This window comes from Panulirus ornatus, chromosome 11 (assembly GCF_036320965.1).
Source record: "Panulirus ornatus isolate Po-2019 chromosome 11, ASM3632096v1, whole genome shotgun sequence".
Taxonomy (NCBI): domain Eukaryota; kingdom Metazoa; phylum Arthropoda; class Malacostraca; order Decapoda; family Palinuridae; genus Panulirus; species Panulirus ornatus.
The window spans coordinates 61,656,540-61,673,981 of record NC_092234.1 but is presented as its reverse complement, the minus strand read 5'-3'; the positions used below and the strand labels follow the sequence as shown (position 1 = coordinate 61,673,981).

At 38.3% G+C, this 17,442-nt stretch overlaps 1 protein-coding gene across 1 annotated transcript in view; it reads left to right on the top strand.

The window, feature by feature from the left end:
* LOC139751597 (peroxiredoxin-2-like) overlaps positions 1-15,089 on the top strand; it is a 45,029-nt gene extending 29,940 nt beyond the window's left edge. Inside the window, exons 3-5 of the mRNA XM_071667197.1 lie at positions 11,488-11,650; positions 14,139-14,229; positions 14,426-15,089. Of these exons, the coding sequence (XP_071523298.1) occupies positions 11,488-11,650; positions 14,139-14,229; positions 14,426-14,502 (331 nt within the window). The 3' untranslated portion in view covers positions 14,503-15,089. The remainder of the gene's footprint in view (positions 1-11,487; positions 11,651-14,138; positions 14,230-14,425) is intronic.
* The last annotated feature ends 2,353 nt before the right edge of the window (positions 15,090-17,442 follow it).

Below are 17,442 nucleotides of genomic sequence, written 5' to 3'. Positions count from 1 at the left end.
AAAACCAGATATGCAAAGAGAAGGCTAGAGATAAAAGTTAAAAACTAAAAGAGGATAGAGATGAAAACACCAGAGGGCAGATGTTTGGAGATGTTTTGGGAACTTGTGAAGGAACAAGATCAAGGGTTAATACAACCAGAGCGGAGTCAAGAAAACTGAGGAAGCATCTCAAAGAACAATATGGGTCATAATACTAGAGAGTAACAGAAACACAGTTTAGTGGAGGGGGTTGAGGATATGCAAATACAAAGGAATTCAAGCGGCAACAGACCATTGGGTCCTTGCACGGCTGTTTGTGATCGTGAAAGATATCAGAAACTCAAAGTAGTGTGGTAAAAGTTAGAAGGCAAGCAGATATTCGAAGAAAATAACCTTCAAATTTTCACTTTGACTATGGATGGAGTCACAAATAATGGAAGTCGTGGACTTGAAGTGAAGTATTTATCAAGTCTATTCTTATACTTAGTTAAAGTACTGCTTTCAGCCAATCTACTTGTAAATTGTTCCATATGTTAATGATTCTTTTGAAGAAAAAGTATTTCACCTCATTCGAGGGAAATCGTGTGCCCACAATTTTTGTATCCATTACTACGAATAAAATCAGACAAATCAAGTCTTGGGTAACTTAATAGATCAAGATTATCAGTGTGTTTGATGATTTTCAGTACTTGTATAGGACTTCCTCTTAACCTTCTCTTTTCTAAGCTAAATAGATTCAAGGTGTTTAATCTCATTTCGTACAATTTGTTTCTTAGTCCAGGAATTATCTTGGGAGCTCGACATTGTACTCTCTCCATTCTGTCTGTCTTTTTTTATTAGTAGAGTGACAGAAACTGAACACAATATTCAAGACATGGATGAACTAGTGAATTGTAAGGAGTAAGAATGATTTCCCGAGACTTAAATTTGAGGGCTCTGCCTTTGAAACCAAGAATTTTGTTCACCCTTTACTCTGCTTTTGTGCTCTGCTTACTTGGTTTTAGGTCACCTGAGATTTTTACACCTGAGTCTTTTTCTTCATTTACCTTTTGTAGTTCAACAGAGTTCATATTGTAGCTTGCCTTTTTGTTTTTACTGCCAATATGTAAAACTTTTCCTGTTTCAGTGTTAAAACTCATTTGCCACTTTTAAGCCCAGTTCATCATTGTTTCTATGTCAGTTTGAAGTTGTAGACACTCAAGTTCACTTGTAGATTTATTTTCCAGCTTTGCATCATAAGCAAATTTTTTATCTTACAATGTAGCCCATTGTCAGTATCATCAATATATATGAGAAAGACAACTGGTCACAAGACTGATCCTTGTGGCACTCCACATTTTATGTCTCACCATTCTGAGGCTAGACCATAAATCAATACTCTTTGCTTATGGCCAGTTAACCAGTTTCCTGTCCACTGAAGTACAACCCTATCATTGCCATATGACTTAATTTTTGCAAGAAATCTTTAATGTGAAACCTTATCAAAAGCTTTTTGAAAGTCTAGATAGGTAACATTAACTGCTTTACTTTTGTCATACATGTTGATTTTATCATGAAAGAAATCAAGCAGATTTGTCAGACATGAACAGTTTCATCGAAAACCATGCTGAGAATCATTCTTTAAGTGGTTGTCCTCTAGTATAAAGTTTACACTTCTATCCTCCCAAATGATGGTTTCCTTAAGAATTCCAGTTGCAGATGTTTAGCTAATTGGATGATGATTTCCAAGTAGTGACTTATTACCCTTTTTGAATATTGGTGCTACTTTGGTAAACTTCAATTCATCTGGAACTTTTCCTGTAGTAAGTGATTTATTGAAAAGGGCAGTCAAGGTCCTATCTCATTTTTTGCCTCTTTTATCGTTCTCAGATAAAACTTATCAGAGCCTGCCGTTTTAAGTATTTCATTTCGTTTATTACTGAAAGTATGTCCTCAGCTATTATGTCATTTTGTTAAAGAATGTTCCCCTCTCTTATCAATGAAATTGGATTCAGGACATTGGTTATGTCCTCATTTGTAAATACAAATGTAAAAAGTCATTACTGTTTTCTGTAATGAATGGACGTATTGACTGGGTAATGACTCTCTTAATTCTAGCATAATTATAAAACTTATTAAGGTTTCTTTTGCTATTACAGCAATATATGCTTCATATTGTCATTTACTTTGCCATATAACTCTCTTACTTTCTCTTCCCAAATTTACATACCTTACTCTCTCATGTTGGTTACTGGATTATCCGAGTTTTTTATGAGCTACTTCAAGACAGTAGGCACTTGTTTGTTTCACCATTCCATCATCTTGACTTTGTGTTTTAGAAGTAGACTGTCTGTTATGCACTAGTACTTATGTTTTCTCCTGCTTTTAAGGTTTTTGTAAAGCTTTTCCTCCCTAACTTCATGTCATTTTCATTGACAGTATTAGGTTTGTCTATCAAGAGCAGTGCGAAGGTCATTATAATTTGCACATCTAAAATTGGGTGTTTTTTCGCTACTGTCATTTTGACCATTACTTGCAGTGTTGAAAGCAACCTCAAAAGTGATTTTTCGGTGATAACTTATACCAGACTTTTCTCCAACTTCAACATTATTAACAAAATCCTCATTTGTAATAAGAATTAAGTCTATTTTTGTCACGAGTAGGTTTCTCAACTAATTGGATCAGGGCACTATCAAGTAAATTTAGGAAGAATCCATGCCTGGAACTACTGGAAAGGTATTCGGCATTTTTAGACTAGTATGTTAAAATCTCCTAATTTGATAGAATCTTGTTCATTACAAATTTCTGTTAGCGGATAAAATTTTTTGTCTACCTCTGGTGTCTGTGCAGGGGCCCTAGAAACTAGTTCTACTTTTTTTTTTTCTATGTAGTTCATCTTTAAATCCACAAAAATGAAATTGACACTTCCAGTGGCTACAGTTTCTCTACATGATTTAAATGAGCTTTAACAAAGAGCAGGCTGCCACCACCTTTTTTGTTTGCTCCATCCCTATTAAACAGAGTGTACCCTTGAATTGAGTATTCAGCAAGAAAATCTCTATTTCTGTTATCCAGCCAAGATTCAGGAATAGCAATTGTATCATATTTTCCTTCTAACACTTGTCACTAACTTTGAGACTTTATTTCATATGCTCCGAGTGTTAACAAAATATTTTTAGATGAAATTGAGACCTATTTGGAAAGATACTTATAGAGGGTATGTGTCTGCTCTACACGAGTTGCATTTTTTGACCGAAATGCACATGTAGACTCACAAAGGGGCCCAGCAGAACATGCAACTCTCACTTCAATCAGGTGTAGTCCATCCTTCATAAACATATCAGACTACATGCAGAAATGCTGCCACAAATTTTTGAACTCAATTCCTTCCTGAACACAGAGGTTCACTAATCTGTTATTTAGACTGAATGCTGTACTTCCATAGTCAGAGAAAAGGAGATGAAGCCTTTAAAAACCAAAGTCTTATGTGTTTTCTCTGGATGTGCTGGAGGCTGTGCAATTGGAGGAAAAATCTTGAGACAAAATTGGTCAGGAAATTGCAGGAGCATTATCAGGAGCCTTTCAGATAGAGGTAAGAATGAAAGCGCCTACTGATTCTACTGAAATGACATCAAAAGCTGTTCAGGTAGGGAAAAGGACTATCATACGCACACTCACGCACACACTGATAAAAGTAGGGGCAGGGAGGATTAGAAGGAGCAAATTTGAAAGTGGATCAACAGCATGTGAAGAATTAGGGAGAGGAACATATACCTGGGATTATGCAAACAGAGATACACAGGAAATTGAGTGAAGTGGTCATAAGAATAATATGCTCTGTTAAGAGATGAAGCAATCAAGGAAATATGTGGGCTAGTTGATGGAAAATTTAGAAAAGTACAAAGAATACAAATACAGCACAGGTGCTTGCCAGCCAAAAGAAAGATTATGCAGAAAGTTAGAGAAACATTTTGACACTACCATAGTGAGGGATCAAGCTGAAAAGTGGGTGGCACCAAAATTAGAAAGATTGGGAAAGCAGGAGGTTGATAGACATAAATGGCAGATTATTTTTTACTTTGAAGATCATATACTAGATACGAAAGAAAGGGAAAAGAAAGGAAGAAATGCTAATTTAAAGATTGCTGAAGGCCATGGGACTGCCAGAAGCAATTTCCAGGATAAAGAGAGGGAGAAAGATAGTAGGTTATGATAAAGACATAAGGGGCTACCTGTTATGGTTACATTTGACTTTGAGTCACCAAGCCAGGAAACACTTAGAAAAGCTGATAATCTTGAAAGCATGGAGAAATTCAGTGGCTCAAGAGTGACAAATCATAGAAAGAGGGCAAAAAGCAAAGAGTACTTTTTTTAAAGGGTCCAGTCATGGACAAAAGTCCACATCAAGGCCAGGCCATCATTGAAACACAGAGAGAATAATGAAAGGAAAAAAGAAAAGCAAGGGAAAGTATGTACAAATTTTGGAGGAAGTGAAAAACCAGTGTTTTAACATGAGCCAGGTCTTAGTTATTAGGAAAGACATGAGAAGGTAGAGAGTATCAAAGCTTCTACGTGTAGGAAAAGAAGCAGTTATGAAAACAGCCCACCCTTGAGTTGCCGAAGGCCACACAGTAATTGTGTGATGCAGCAGCTTGCCGAGTATTGCGTGGTTTACCTAGTGGTGAGGGCACACAAGCAGCCACCTCTTGGGAGTAAAAACCAACATAATACCTATAGAAGAAGGAAAGTGAACCAATATTGTTGCATAGGGGAAGAGGGTTAAGTTTAGAAATTGGCCTGAGACAGTTTAAAAGTCAGACCACTTTCGACTCAACTCTGTCAAGTAAGGTTGCAGAGGTAGAACCACCGAAGATGCGAGAACAGTACTCTATAAAAGGATTAATCAGTTCTTTGTATAGATGGAGCAATTGATTAGAAAGAAAGAAGTTTTGACACCTAAACAGGATACCCAGTTTTTTAAAGGCAGACTTAGCAATTCCCATAATATGGGGTTTCTGGGAAAGAATGGATGTTACAGCAATACCAAGTATGTTCACTAAATCAAGAGGTGGAATTACAGAACTACCAAAGGAGAGACAAGAATTGTGAGGAGTTTTTTGATAAAGAAATGGGTAGAAACTGGGTCTAGACTTTGTCTACCCCACTGAGATATCTTGCCATGTCTTGAGTTTAGTGAGGAAACTGTGTCAAGATGAGATGCAGATGGAGTGAGAGAAGAGGGAGCTGAATTGAAGGATGTAGATGAATGCAGTGTTGAGGCATTAGCATATGAGTGCATTTGATTATTTGTGGAGGAGAGGAAATCATTGAAAAAGAGGAGAAAAAGTGTAGGGGACAGGACAGAACCTTGAGGTACATTGCTGTTGATGGAGAAAATGGGGGAGGCTGATCCATCAACAACGACAGGAATAGATCAGCCAGAGAGGAAGCTAGATATGAAGGAGCAAAGAGTGGTAGAGAAGCTAAAAGAGGGGAGCTTTGAGATGAGACCCCCTATCCCACACCCTGTCAAAAGCTTTGGATAGGGTAAAGGCAACTACACATGACTCCCCAAAATCTTTTAGGGTTGATGACCAGACTTAGTAAGATAGGAAAGCATATCACCAGTGAATCTCACCATACTGATGATCATAGAGAAGATTGATTTTCGAGATGTCTATGGATATGGGAATTGAGGAGGGATTCAATGACTGGAAATGGTAGATGTCAAAGCATTAGGAATATAGTTAGAGGGGTCAGAACGGTCACCCTTAGGGATGGGATGTATCAGTGCATGCTTCCAAGGAGAAGGAAAAGTTTTATTTTTCAAACAAAAACGAAATAGACAAGTAAGCACAGGTGCAAAATCAGAGGCACATTCCTTCAGTGCGTGATGATGGATGTCACCAGGACTATAAGCCTTGCTTGTGTCCGCAGAGAGAAGCACTTTTTGGACAGTCCAAAAAGAGATTACAGGGAGGGGCATAGGATTAGTGAGAGGAGCATCAGGGGATGAAGGAATGTTAGAGTCATCTGAGGTGGAGTTAGAGGAGAAACAAAAACCACAGAGAGTTGCTTTGTTTATGACAGAATGGAAAAGTGAAGGAAAGGTAGAGTGATAGAAGTTGTTAGAGATGCCTTTAGCTAAAGACCAGAGAGACCTATTACTGGATGACAAGGAGAGGTTATCACACTTCCTTAGAATAAAGGAAGGCTTTGTCTCGTGGATAATGTGCTTGCAGTTATTATTGGCAGTGATAAAAGCTGAATGGGAGCCAGAGGAGGGAGAGTTTTTCCAAGCCCAATATGCCTAATCTCATGCCTGAATGGCCTCTAAACAGGAACAGTTGAACCAAGGCTTGGATGAAGAAAGTGTTGTGGAGAAAGAGGGGAACAAATGTTTCCACTCTAGCAAGAATGACCTCTGGTATGTGTTTAGCAGAGGCAGAAGCATCACCACATAAGAGACGGTAATTACCCACGGAAAGTCAGAAAAGAAGTTATGTAAGTTATTCCAGTCAGCTTAGAAGACAAAAAAACTGGAGATGCCACACATGGTAAGAGGATGTATCAGCCCTGCTAGAACTGCAGGGAGTGTGAGAAGATTGTAATAGACAAAGTAACATGTTGATATGTTGGGAGATTAATAGTCAGTTGTAAAGAACTGGAATTCAAGGATCATATAAGGGAAAGTGCACCGGAAATTATTGGAGTTATGGAAAGTAAGAATACCTAATAGATAACCTCTTTCTTGTTCTGCCTAGAGAGATGCATGATAGCAAGAAAGGAAAGGAAAGGTAAAGGAGGGGAGGATTAACCTGCATTATTTACAACATACCAGTTGGAAAAAATAGTCATGTAATGATCAAGTTAGAGTATATGATGGGAGAGGACATTAAAAGAGCAGAGATGATACAGGAAATAAAGGGGCGATATAAGTGCAGAAAGTACACAGACCTCAATAATTTCTATGGTAATGTAGACTGGGAAATGAAAGATTTTGGGGAGTCATGTGTAGTTGCCCTTGGCATATCTAAGGCTTTTGATGATGTGGCATCAGGGTCTCATCTCTAAGTTCCCCACTTTTGGCTTCCCTCCCACACTTTGCTTCTTCATATTTAGCTTCCTCTCCTGCCAATCTATCTCTGGTTGTTGATGGATCAGTCTTCCCCTTTTCTCCATCATCAGCAGTGTCCCTCAAGGTTCTGTCCTATCCCCTAAACTTTTTCACCTTTTTCTTCAGTGATTTTTCTCTCTACAAATAATCCAATGCACTCATATGCTGACGACTCAACACTGCATTCATTCATATCCATCAATTCTGCTCCCTCTTCTTTCACTCGATCTGCATCTTGTCTTGACACAGCTTCCTCAGTAAAGTCGGACGTAGACAGGATATGTCAGTGGGGTACACAAAGTTTTGTTAAGTTTAATATCTCCAAGACCCAATTTCTACCCATCTCTCAATCGAAAACTCCTAACAATTCTTGTCTCTCACCTGACGGTTCTGTAGTTCCACCTCGATTCAATGAACATACTTGGTATTACTTTAACATCCACTCTTTCTTGTAAACCCCACATTATGGTTAAAGTTAAGTCTGCTTCTAGGAAACTGGGTGTCCTGTTTATATGTCAAAACTTCTAAACAGTTGCCCCATAAATCCAAGGCATTGATTCGTTCTTGTATGGAGTATTTCTGTCGCATTTGGGGTGGTTCTAGCTCTGCATCCTTATTTGACAGAATTGAGTTGAAAGTGGTTTGACTTATGAACTGTCCTAGGCTAACTTCCTAACTTGACTTCCTTGCCCTACACTGCAATCTTGGTTCACTTTTTCTCTTCTATAGGTATTTCTTTGGTTTTTGCTCCCAAGAGCTTGCTGCTCATGTGCCTACACCAATAGCTAGACCACGCAATACTTGGCAAGATGCTGTGTCACATGATTATTGTGTGGCCATCAGCAACTCAAGGGTGGGCCATTTTGATATCTGCTTCTTTCCCTACATGTTGAAGCTTTAGAACTCTTTCCCTTCTCATTTTTTTCCCAATAACTATGACCTGTCACATTTCAGAAGATATGTTTTTTACTTCCACCAAAATTCGTAAGTACTTTCCCTTGTCTTTTTTCCATTTCATAATTTTGTCTATAGTATTTCAGTAAAGGCCTGGCCATGATGTGGACTTTTGTCCATGATAGGAGCCTTTGAGACACACATAAAAAGAATCAGTAGCCAGGAACTGGCTTGTGTAAATTTTTGAAATTTGCAATGAAGGAGTAAAGACATGGGGACCTCAGGCCTGTAATAGAGAGGGAGCAGTAAGAAAAAGGAAAGAATTGTATGATAAAAGATATCATAAAGCAAAGGAGCTTTCAGATGTGCAGTATGAGAGAGTGAGAATAGGAGGATAAGAAAAGAGGAACAAAGAAATGTTTAAAAGAATATTGTGGACATTGGAGGAAAAATCTAAAATTTTTCCATAATTTCGTTAGGAGTCACTTGTCAGTTTGGAAACAGCTAATCTGGCTGAGGGATTCAGAAGAAAAAATTGTAGTGGATGATGTAAGGGTACATGAGGAAATGAATAATTGGTTTAAAAGTGTTTTGATAGTGGAAGACACTATAGCCCCAACACCAGAGAGGAATGGGGAAGAGATTTTGGAAATTGCTGAGATACCTAGAAAAGATAGTGGAATATCGTAAGGACTAGACCTATATCAGGTTCATGGTCATGATAAATTTTCATAATATATGCGAGTGATATGTGCAGATATGCTTGATAAATCACTTCAGTACTGTTCAAGATATCACTGGAGAGAGAGACTGCCAAGGGAATGGAGAAGGGCAAACATCATACCTGTAAACAAAAAGGGAGACTAGGAGCGGGCATTGAACAACAGTCTGGTCTCACTAGTGAGTTGATGTGTAAGGTTTTGGGAAATAGTTTAGAAAACAATTGAATGATTTTCTATGGAGAGGTTTCCTAAGATAGAGCGTAGTTATAGGGAAAGGAGTTCATATGCAACTAACCTCTTTGAATTTTGCAAGAGAGAACTAGATCCTGTACAAGAAAGAAGGGTAGGTGGACTGCATATCTGGGCTGCCTGAAGGTATCTGGCACTGTACCACTCGGGAGGTTGATTAAGAAGTTGGATCACCAAGCAGGAATAAGGGGGAAACTCCTACAATGGATAGATTATGTCAGTGTGAGGGTACAAGGGACAAAAGTTAGAGGAGCCTTTTCTGAATAGATTAAAGTGACCAGCAGAGTGCCACAGGGTTTCATTTTGAGACCATTGCTCTTCTTGATCTATATCAGTAACTTGTGTAAAGGTAAGGTTGGAATCCTATCTGAATATGTTTGCAGATCATGCAAAGGTCATGAGGGAAGTGAAAGGTGAGGAGGATTGTTTCAGCTTCCAAGGGAACCAAACAGACACCAAAGTTGGTGTGAAACATAGTTGATGAAATTCAATCCGAGCAAATATAAAGTAATGAGGATGAAACAAAGTGAAAGACAGCTTCTGTAAGATTATTACCTAACAGGAGATAAGCTAAAGGATTCTGTGTTTGAGAAGGACTTGGGAGTTGACATCATCCCTAACCTGTTGCTAGAGCCCCATATTAGGAGCAAAGTTAAGGAGACAAACTGCCAGCTAGCATATATCAGAGTAGCTTTCAGATGTATGGATAAGTAAATATTTGGAGAGGTATTCATATTCTACATAAGGCCAAAATTAGAATATCTTCTCAGGTTTGGTCACCACACCTAGAGAAGCACAAAGAGCTCATAGAGAAGGTTCAGAGGCAGGTAGCAAAGATAGTACCTAAATTAAAAGAGCTAAGCTACAGGGAAAGGTTGGAGGCTTTAAAGGTACCCTCCTTAGAAGAGTGAGGGATGACCAGATCACAACTTTTAAGTTTATGAAAGATTTTATCAAAGTAGATAGTCAACAGTTCTTTGAGAGATGTATGGATAGAGCAACCAGAGGACATAACATGAAATAGTAATGTAAATAAGGATATAAAGAAATACTTTTATAGTATAAGAGTGGCAGATGAATAGAACATTAACTGAGGGTATGTTAATGCAGACAGCATGCATAAATTTAAGAGGTTGTATGATAGTAAAGGGGTGTTTAAGAGATGGGGCTCTATGAATGTAAAACTTTTCCCTGTAAGACACTTAGGTAATAAAGTGTGGTGATATTGTATGTATGTGTCTGTGTTGGTAGAGTGCAGGGCAGTTAAGGAGTAAGTGTTTGGTATCTTCATTGTGGTAGTTGCACTGCAAGCATAAAGGTCTCGTGATAAAGTAAAACTGTATTTGTAATGTTGGAAGTATATTGGTGTCTAGAGTGTAAACAGGAAAGATTATCTCATTCATGTGTAGGAGTGTAGTTTCTAATGGGTGTTTGTGTGATGGAATGTTGTTTATGTTGGGAGGGTAGTTGTTTAGTGCTTAGTTCATTAATCTGTGTATATGTTCTGTCATTTATGTAAGTTCTGAAATGAGACATAAGGACCAGTTTTTTACTTGTACTTGACTTATTAGATGCCTGAATTACCAGTCTCACTAAAGTTTAGCTATAGGGAGTCTCGTGTTCCTTGAGGCTTCTTCTTTCAACATGGAAGGGTGGCAGAAGTGAGATTGTTGGGCCCGTGGGGGCCCTTGCAGTTTATGTATGCCCTAGAAGTATTGATATAGAAATAATCATATTGTATGTTTGCTAATCTTACTTTTACTAATTTTGACTGTAAGGAAATCTCTGTTATACACTTAAATTATATGTATTTGGAATTTTTGACATAGAGAATTCACACACTAGCAAAGCATGAAGATAGCAAAAAAAAATCTGGACTGAAACATGTCCCTTAGTGGTACATATTTGAAGAAAATCATGTAGGCTCTTCCCTACTTATGACCTATGTGACTTACGACCATTCATACATACGACTGGAAAAAATAAATTAGAAAATAAAAACTGAAATATGAAAACTAAAGAATCTTAAATAAAAGGTATAAAGAAACTACAGAATCATATAATGAAGCTAGTTAATAGAAAATGAGATAATCATGATAAAAATTGAGTAGGATAAAAGAATGCTGTACAGGTATACAAATTCTACAGGCAATGCTGACATGTGTCCAATTTACATTCATTTTGAGATTTGACCGGTTGGTCGGAATGAAACTTGGACATATGTCAGGGAGGGGTTGTACTGTATTAGCAAGCCATGAGAGGATGAATTGGATTTAAATTAGATACAGATACAGTCATTTTGCCTGTTGAACAAGTTACTGCTGTTAGAAGCACAAACAGCAAATGAAAAATATAATAATCTCATGATCAAGACCAGTTGGGTATCCCACAGAGAACACTCTCATTGATATCTTATATTTTTGTACTTATGTCGGCATTGAGCTGAAACGTATTTCTGTATGTTTATGCAGATCCTAGTATGCTTATTTGCAGCTTATTTCTGAATATTATTGCAGATCCTAATATGCTTGTCTTGCCTACCTTTAGGACCCAGACACCTCGAGCAGAAGGTGGAGTAGACCAAATCACGTTTCCTCTCCTGGCAGACAAGTCAATGTCATTATCACGGAAGTATAGAGTGCTAAATGAAGCAGAAGGTGTTGCGTATCGCACTCTTATCATAATTGATGACAAACGAAAAATCCGAGAGGTAGGTATGAATATTTTAGAAAGATTAGTGTCTGAGTTTCAGATACGTTTTTTTAATCATATGCCTTTAGAAATTTAATAAATTAGCCATCAATCCACCATACAGGCAGGGACAGCTAGGTTAACCTTTAGTAAGGTGTACCTTTTGCATATATTCCTGGTGGGTCAGGATACTCTCAAACCACCTTAGGGGCAAACTCAAGGGAACCTATAGATCTGATTTTCAACTTCCATAGAGTTTCTTTGACATACATACATTTTTTTTTCATACATATTCGCCATCACATGTATTAGTGAGGTAGCACTCAAAAACAGATGACAGAGCCATGGAGGGAAGACTCCCCACTTGGCCCCCTTCTCTGTCCCTTCTTTTGGAAAAGTAAAACTGGTGGGGAGGATTTCCAACCCCTTTTAGTTGCCATCTACGACATGCATAGGAAGTATTCTTTCTCTCCTATCCCCAGGGACACGTATACATGTTACATCCTTTATAATAAGGTGTAACATAGGTTACTTAACCACAAGTAACTAAAGTAGTGAGGTTCGGGTGAATACGTTGTGCATCTTGCTATACTTCTTCCTAATGAAATTACGTTTGAGGTATTTGAATGGTTCATAGAGTGGAGTGGAGGCAGCAAAAATTTCTTCAGAATGTAGAATCAGTAAAATGAGGAACTAAGAGGAATGTTTGGTATCAGAATGCAAAATTTGAAGATAAGATTAAAGTTTAAAGTATGACATTGCTTTTCAGTTTTCCTTTCCACAGTGCTACAATAGGAATATATGTATATTGTTCCAGAGAGGCTTTCAGGTTTTTTTTATCAGTTATTATATTTCTTCTCAATCACATTAGCGAGGTAGTACCAGGAACAGAAGAAGAAAGGTCACATTCACACCCATAATCTAGCTGTCTTGTGTAATGCACCAAAACCACAGCTCCCTTTCAGCAACCAGGCCCCACAGACCTTTCCATGGTTTACCCCAGATGCTTCATTATTCCCTGTTTCAGTTCATTGACATTACATTGACCTCAGTATAGTATATCCTTCCATTTCACCCTATCCTGTGCATGCCTTTCACCCTCCTGCATATTTAGGCCCAAATTAGTCAAAACCTTTTTCACTCCATCCTTCCATCTCCATTTGGTCTACCCATATTTCTTGTTCCCTTCACATTGACACAACTGTCCTCATTTTCTTTCCTCATTCATTCTCTCCATATGTCCAAAATATTTTAGCACACCCTCTTCAGCTTTCTCAACCATACCCTTTTTATCAAAATGCCTCTTTCTTACCCTTTCATTACTTACTCGATCAAACCACCTCACACCACATATCCTTAAACATTTCATTTCCAACACATCAGTCCTCCTTTCACACATCAGTCCTCCTTTGCACAGACTAGTCTATAGCTCATGCCTGGCAAGGGAGGAGGGTAGAGTGGTTCACATTGAAGATGGATCTGCACAAAGGATGTATGATGTCACCATGATTGTTTAATCTATTCATGAACAGGTTGGTGAGGGAGCTGAATATAAAGGTGCATATACTGTTTTGTAAAACTTTTGTTGGTCACTGGGTTTTGCTTCATTTGCAGTTGTATAATATCATGGGCAGATTTATTGCATACTTGGACGAGGTTTGAGATAAGATTTGAAATGGAGAGGACTTGGAAAAAGCATAATGCCTTAGATACTGTAGAGTGTACATAGCAGCAGATGGAACAGTTAAAGGCAGGAATGGGTAATGGGTTAGCTGGGGGGGCAGGAGGTGCTATGTCCTGACCACACTTGAGGAGTGTGTGTTACGTAAGGAGTGTTTGTTAGGTCGAAGATAGGTATGATTTAAGGTTTTGTAGTCCCGACAGCATTTTATGGATGTGAGCCTCGAGGTATGAATGCAAAAGAATTGAAGAGGGTGGACGTATTGGAAATCTAATGCCTGAGAATGGTATGTGGGTTGATTATATAGGGAATGACAAAGTAAGAGAAAAGTGTGGTAATAAGAGGATTACTACTAAGAGAGCTGACCAGATGTGCTGAAATGGGTTGGCTATGTGGATTTTTGAGTAAAGAGAGACTAAGAAGATATACATGTCAGAAGTGGAAGGACCTGGGGGAAAGAGGAGACTGAGAAGATGGAAGTTGGAGGAAAAGAGGCTTTGAGTTATCAGGACTTGAACATTTAGGAGGGTGAAAGGTGTGCATGAGATGCATTGATATACAAGGCATTATGCAGTCAGTGAACTGAAGTAGGGCTTATGAAGTGGCCAGGAAAAGGATTGTTCTGTGGGGGCTTAATTCAGATAGAGGGCTCTTGCTTCTGCGCATTGTACATGACCGCTAGAGTTGGATGTGATTGAGTGAGACTAATAATATTTGTCATTTGAAGTTCCCTTGCTCTTGGGGGAAATGTTGACTAATAAGAAAAAAAAAATCATACATATTGCAAATGTACTTAATGATAGTGTGATGAAGCATCTGATTTCAGATAATTGCAAATGACAACAGTGTGGGACGTAGTGTAGATGAAACTTTGCGCTTAATCCAGGCACTTCAGTTTGCAGATAAACATGGTCAAGGTAGGAACTTCAACCAGATCATTGCTCTTTTGAGTAACAGTCATTAGATCTTACAACTGTCATTATTCAGTAACTTTTCATGGTACATATACTGTTTTGTAAAACTTTTGTTGGTCACTGGGTTTTGCAGTTGTATAATATCAGGAACCAATTGTTTTCATATATTGTTTATACTTATGGTATATTTTTTCTTTAGTGTGCCCAGCTGGTTGGAAACCTGGAGACAAAGCCATTGACCCAAATGAGAAGAAAATGGACTTTTCAAGGGCATGATTGTGCCCATGCTCTCAACAGAAGCATTATATAACTTATGATGCAGTACTTCAGTTCTTGATTTACCTGGTTCCATCTTTTCTAGTATTTTGTAATCTCTTTTTGAGGGAAGTATGATTGTTCTGAAACTTGTAATTGGCATGCAAGTAGTGAATGAAGTTGAACTCTAGAGCATTTGTATATTCAAGGCACCAGGTGCACAAGTGGGTATCATTTACCCCTTATAGGTTGCTGATATTTGGAAAAAGACCTAATAAGATTTTATAGATTTGGGATTTTAGCTGTTTGTAGGATCTGAACTTGCCTTGAACTTCTATGGTGCTGTACAAGTGTTCACAAAAGCATACAAGTTTGCAAATACTCACAAAAGCTATTTAGGTCATGATAATTGTTTTATATCTGAATCATGGGAACGACTATTGAAGAATACGTAAGGTTTTTAACCCCTCTGCTTCAATAGTTCTAAATTCTTTTGTACACTCCTCTATGGTGGAGATTTTTGAATACTCTGAAACTTTGTTTTCCTTAATTCTGTTATTAGAATTAACTAGAATGTAATTTTCCAAATAAAATCGTACACAGCTCAACATAGTGAAGATTTACGTACGTGTGCTACACCCTTGAACATATGCTGCTTCACTGACAGGCTCACGAGGTAAACTAGCATTACTGCCAGGCATAATTGGTGATATACGTGACACTTTTAGAAGTGTTTTTGTTCCAAAAATGTTATTTACTAAGGTTTTCATCACCAGTATCTAATCTTTGTTACGATTTCCACAGACTCACAATTATTGTAAAAGGGCAAAGATCTCGTACACACTTTCTTGACATTTTTACATACACTTACCAGTTTATGCAAAAAGAAATAGGCTGTAGTATCTGGCACAGTGCATGACAGGTCACTGCAGTTACTGAAAGGCTGTATTGTTTGCTTCAAAGCAGAGATGGGTGATTCAAGAATTTTTATTGTATTCATCACTATAACATAGGCTACAATCACAGTGAATTGGTTAAAGTTATTAGGTATTGTTAGAACATGGTGATTTCAGAGTGACATCATTTATTTGATAATTTTATCATATCTGGTGCACATAACTGACTGCAGGCTATTTCTCAGAGGACTTTGTATGCCAACATGGCAAATATACTTTTTACATTTTAGGTTTTTTCATGATTTTCTTAATATCTGAATTTTTTTGTTGAAGATCCAGTGTTCTTTTCTTTCAGGTTGTGAAGTAAGTTGTAGTACTGGTGTTAAGTATTACTTTTAAATTTGAAATCAAGACTTGAGGTACATATACTCTTAATACCTTCCACAGAGCATCTCTATCAACTCTATCATATGCCTTCTCCAGATCCATAAATGCTACATACAAATCCATCTATTTTTCTAAGTATTTCTCATATACATTCTTCAAAGCAAATCCTCTACCACTTCTGAAACCACACTGATCTTCCCCAATCTGATGCTCTGTACATGCCCTGACCCTCTCAATCAATATCCTCCCAGTATAATATTCCAGGAGTACTCAACAAACTTATACCTCTGTAATTTGAACACTTACCTTTATCCCCTTTGCCTTTGTACAATGGCACTATGCATGCATTCTGCCAATCCTTAGGCACCTCACCATAAACCATACATATATTGATTATCCTCACCAACCATTCAAAAACACAGTCTCCCCCTTTTTTGATAAATTCCACAGCAATACCATCCAAACACGCCGCCTTGACGGCTTTCATCTTCTGCAAAGCTTTCACTACCTCTTTTCAGTTTACCAAATCATTCTCCATGACCCTCTCACTTCGCACACCACCTTGACCAAAACACCCTATGTCTGCCACCCTATCATCACACACATTCAACAAACCTTCAGAATATTTACTTCATCTCCCTCTCACTTCACCGCTACTTGTTATTACCTCCCGATTTGCCCCCTTCACCAATGTTCCCATTTCTTCTCGTCATACACACTTTATTTACCTCTTTCCAAAACAATTTTTTATTCTCCCTAAAATTTAATGGTTGGTAACTGAGTTTGGTAAAGTGTGTGAAAGAAGAAAGCTGAAAGTAAATGTGAATAAGAGCAAGGTTATTAGGTTCATTAGGGTTGAGGGACAAGTCAATTGGAAGGAAAGTTTGGATGGAGAAAAACTAGAGGAAGTGAAGTGTTTTAGATATCTGGGAACGGATTTGGCAGTGGATGGAACCTTGAAATCAGAAGTGAGTCACAGGGTGGAGGAAGGGGCGAAGGTTCTGGGACCGTTGAATAATTTGTAGAAGGTGAGAACATTATCTCAGAGAGCAAAAATGGGTATGTTTGAAGGAATAGTGGTCCCAACAATGTTCTATGGTTTTGAGGCATGGGCTATAGATAGGGTTGTGCGGAGGAAGGTGGATGTGTTGGAAATGAGATGTTTGAGGACAATGTGTGGTGTGAGGTGGTTTGATTTAAGTAACGAGAGGGTAAGAGAGATGTGTGATAATAAAAAGAGTGTGGATGAGAAAGCAGAGGAGGTTGTATTGAAATGGTTTGGTCACATGGCGAGAATGAGTGAGGAAAGATTGACAAAGAGGATATATGTGTCGGAGGTGGAGGGAATGAGGAGAAGTGGGAGACCAAATTGGAGGTGGAAGGAGGGAGTGAAAAAGATTTTGAGCAATTGGAGCCTGAACATACAGGAGGATGAAAGGCTTGCAAGAAACAGAGTGAATTGGAACGATGTGGTATACCGGGATTGACTTGCTGTCAATGGATTGAACCAGGGAATGTGAAGTGTCTGGGGTAAACCATGGAAAGCTTTGTGGAGCCTGAATGTGGAAAGAGAGCTGCGTGCATTAGGGTGCATTAGACATGACATTTAGAGACTGAGTATGAATGACTGTGGCCTTTTGTCTTTTCCTATTGCTACCTCGCACACATGCAGGGGGGG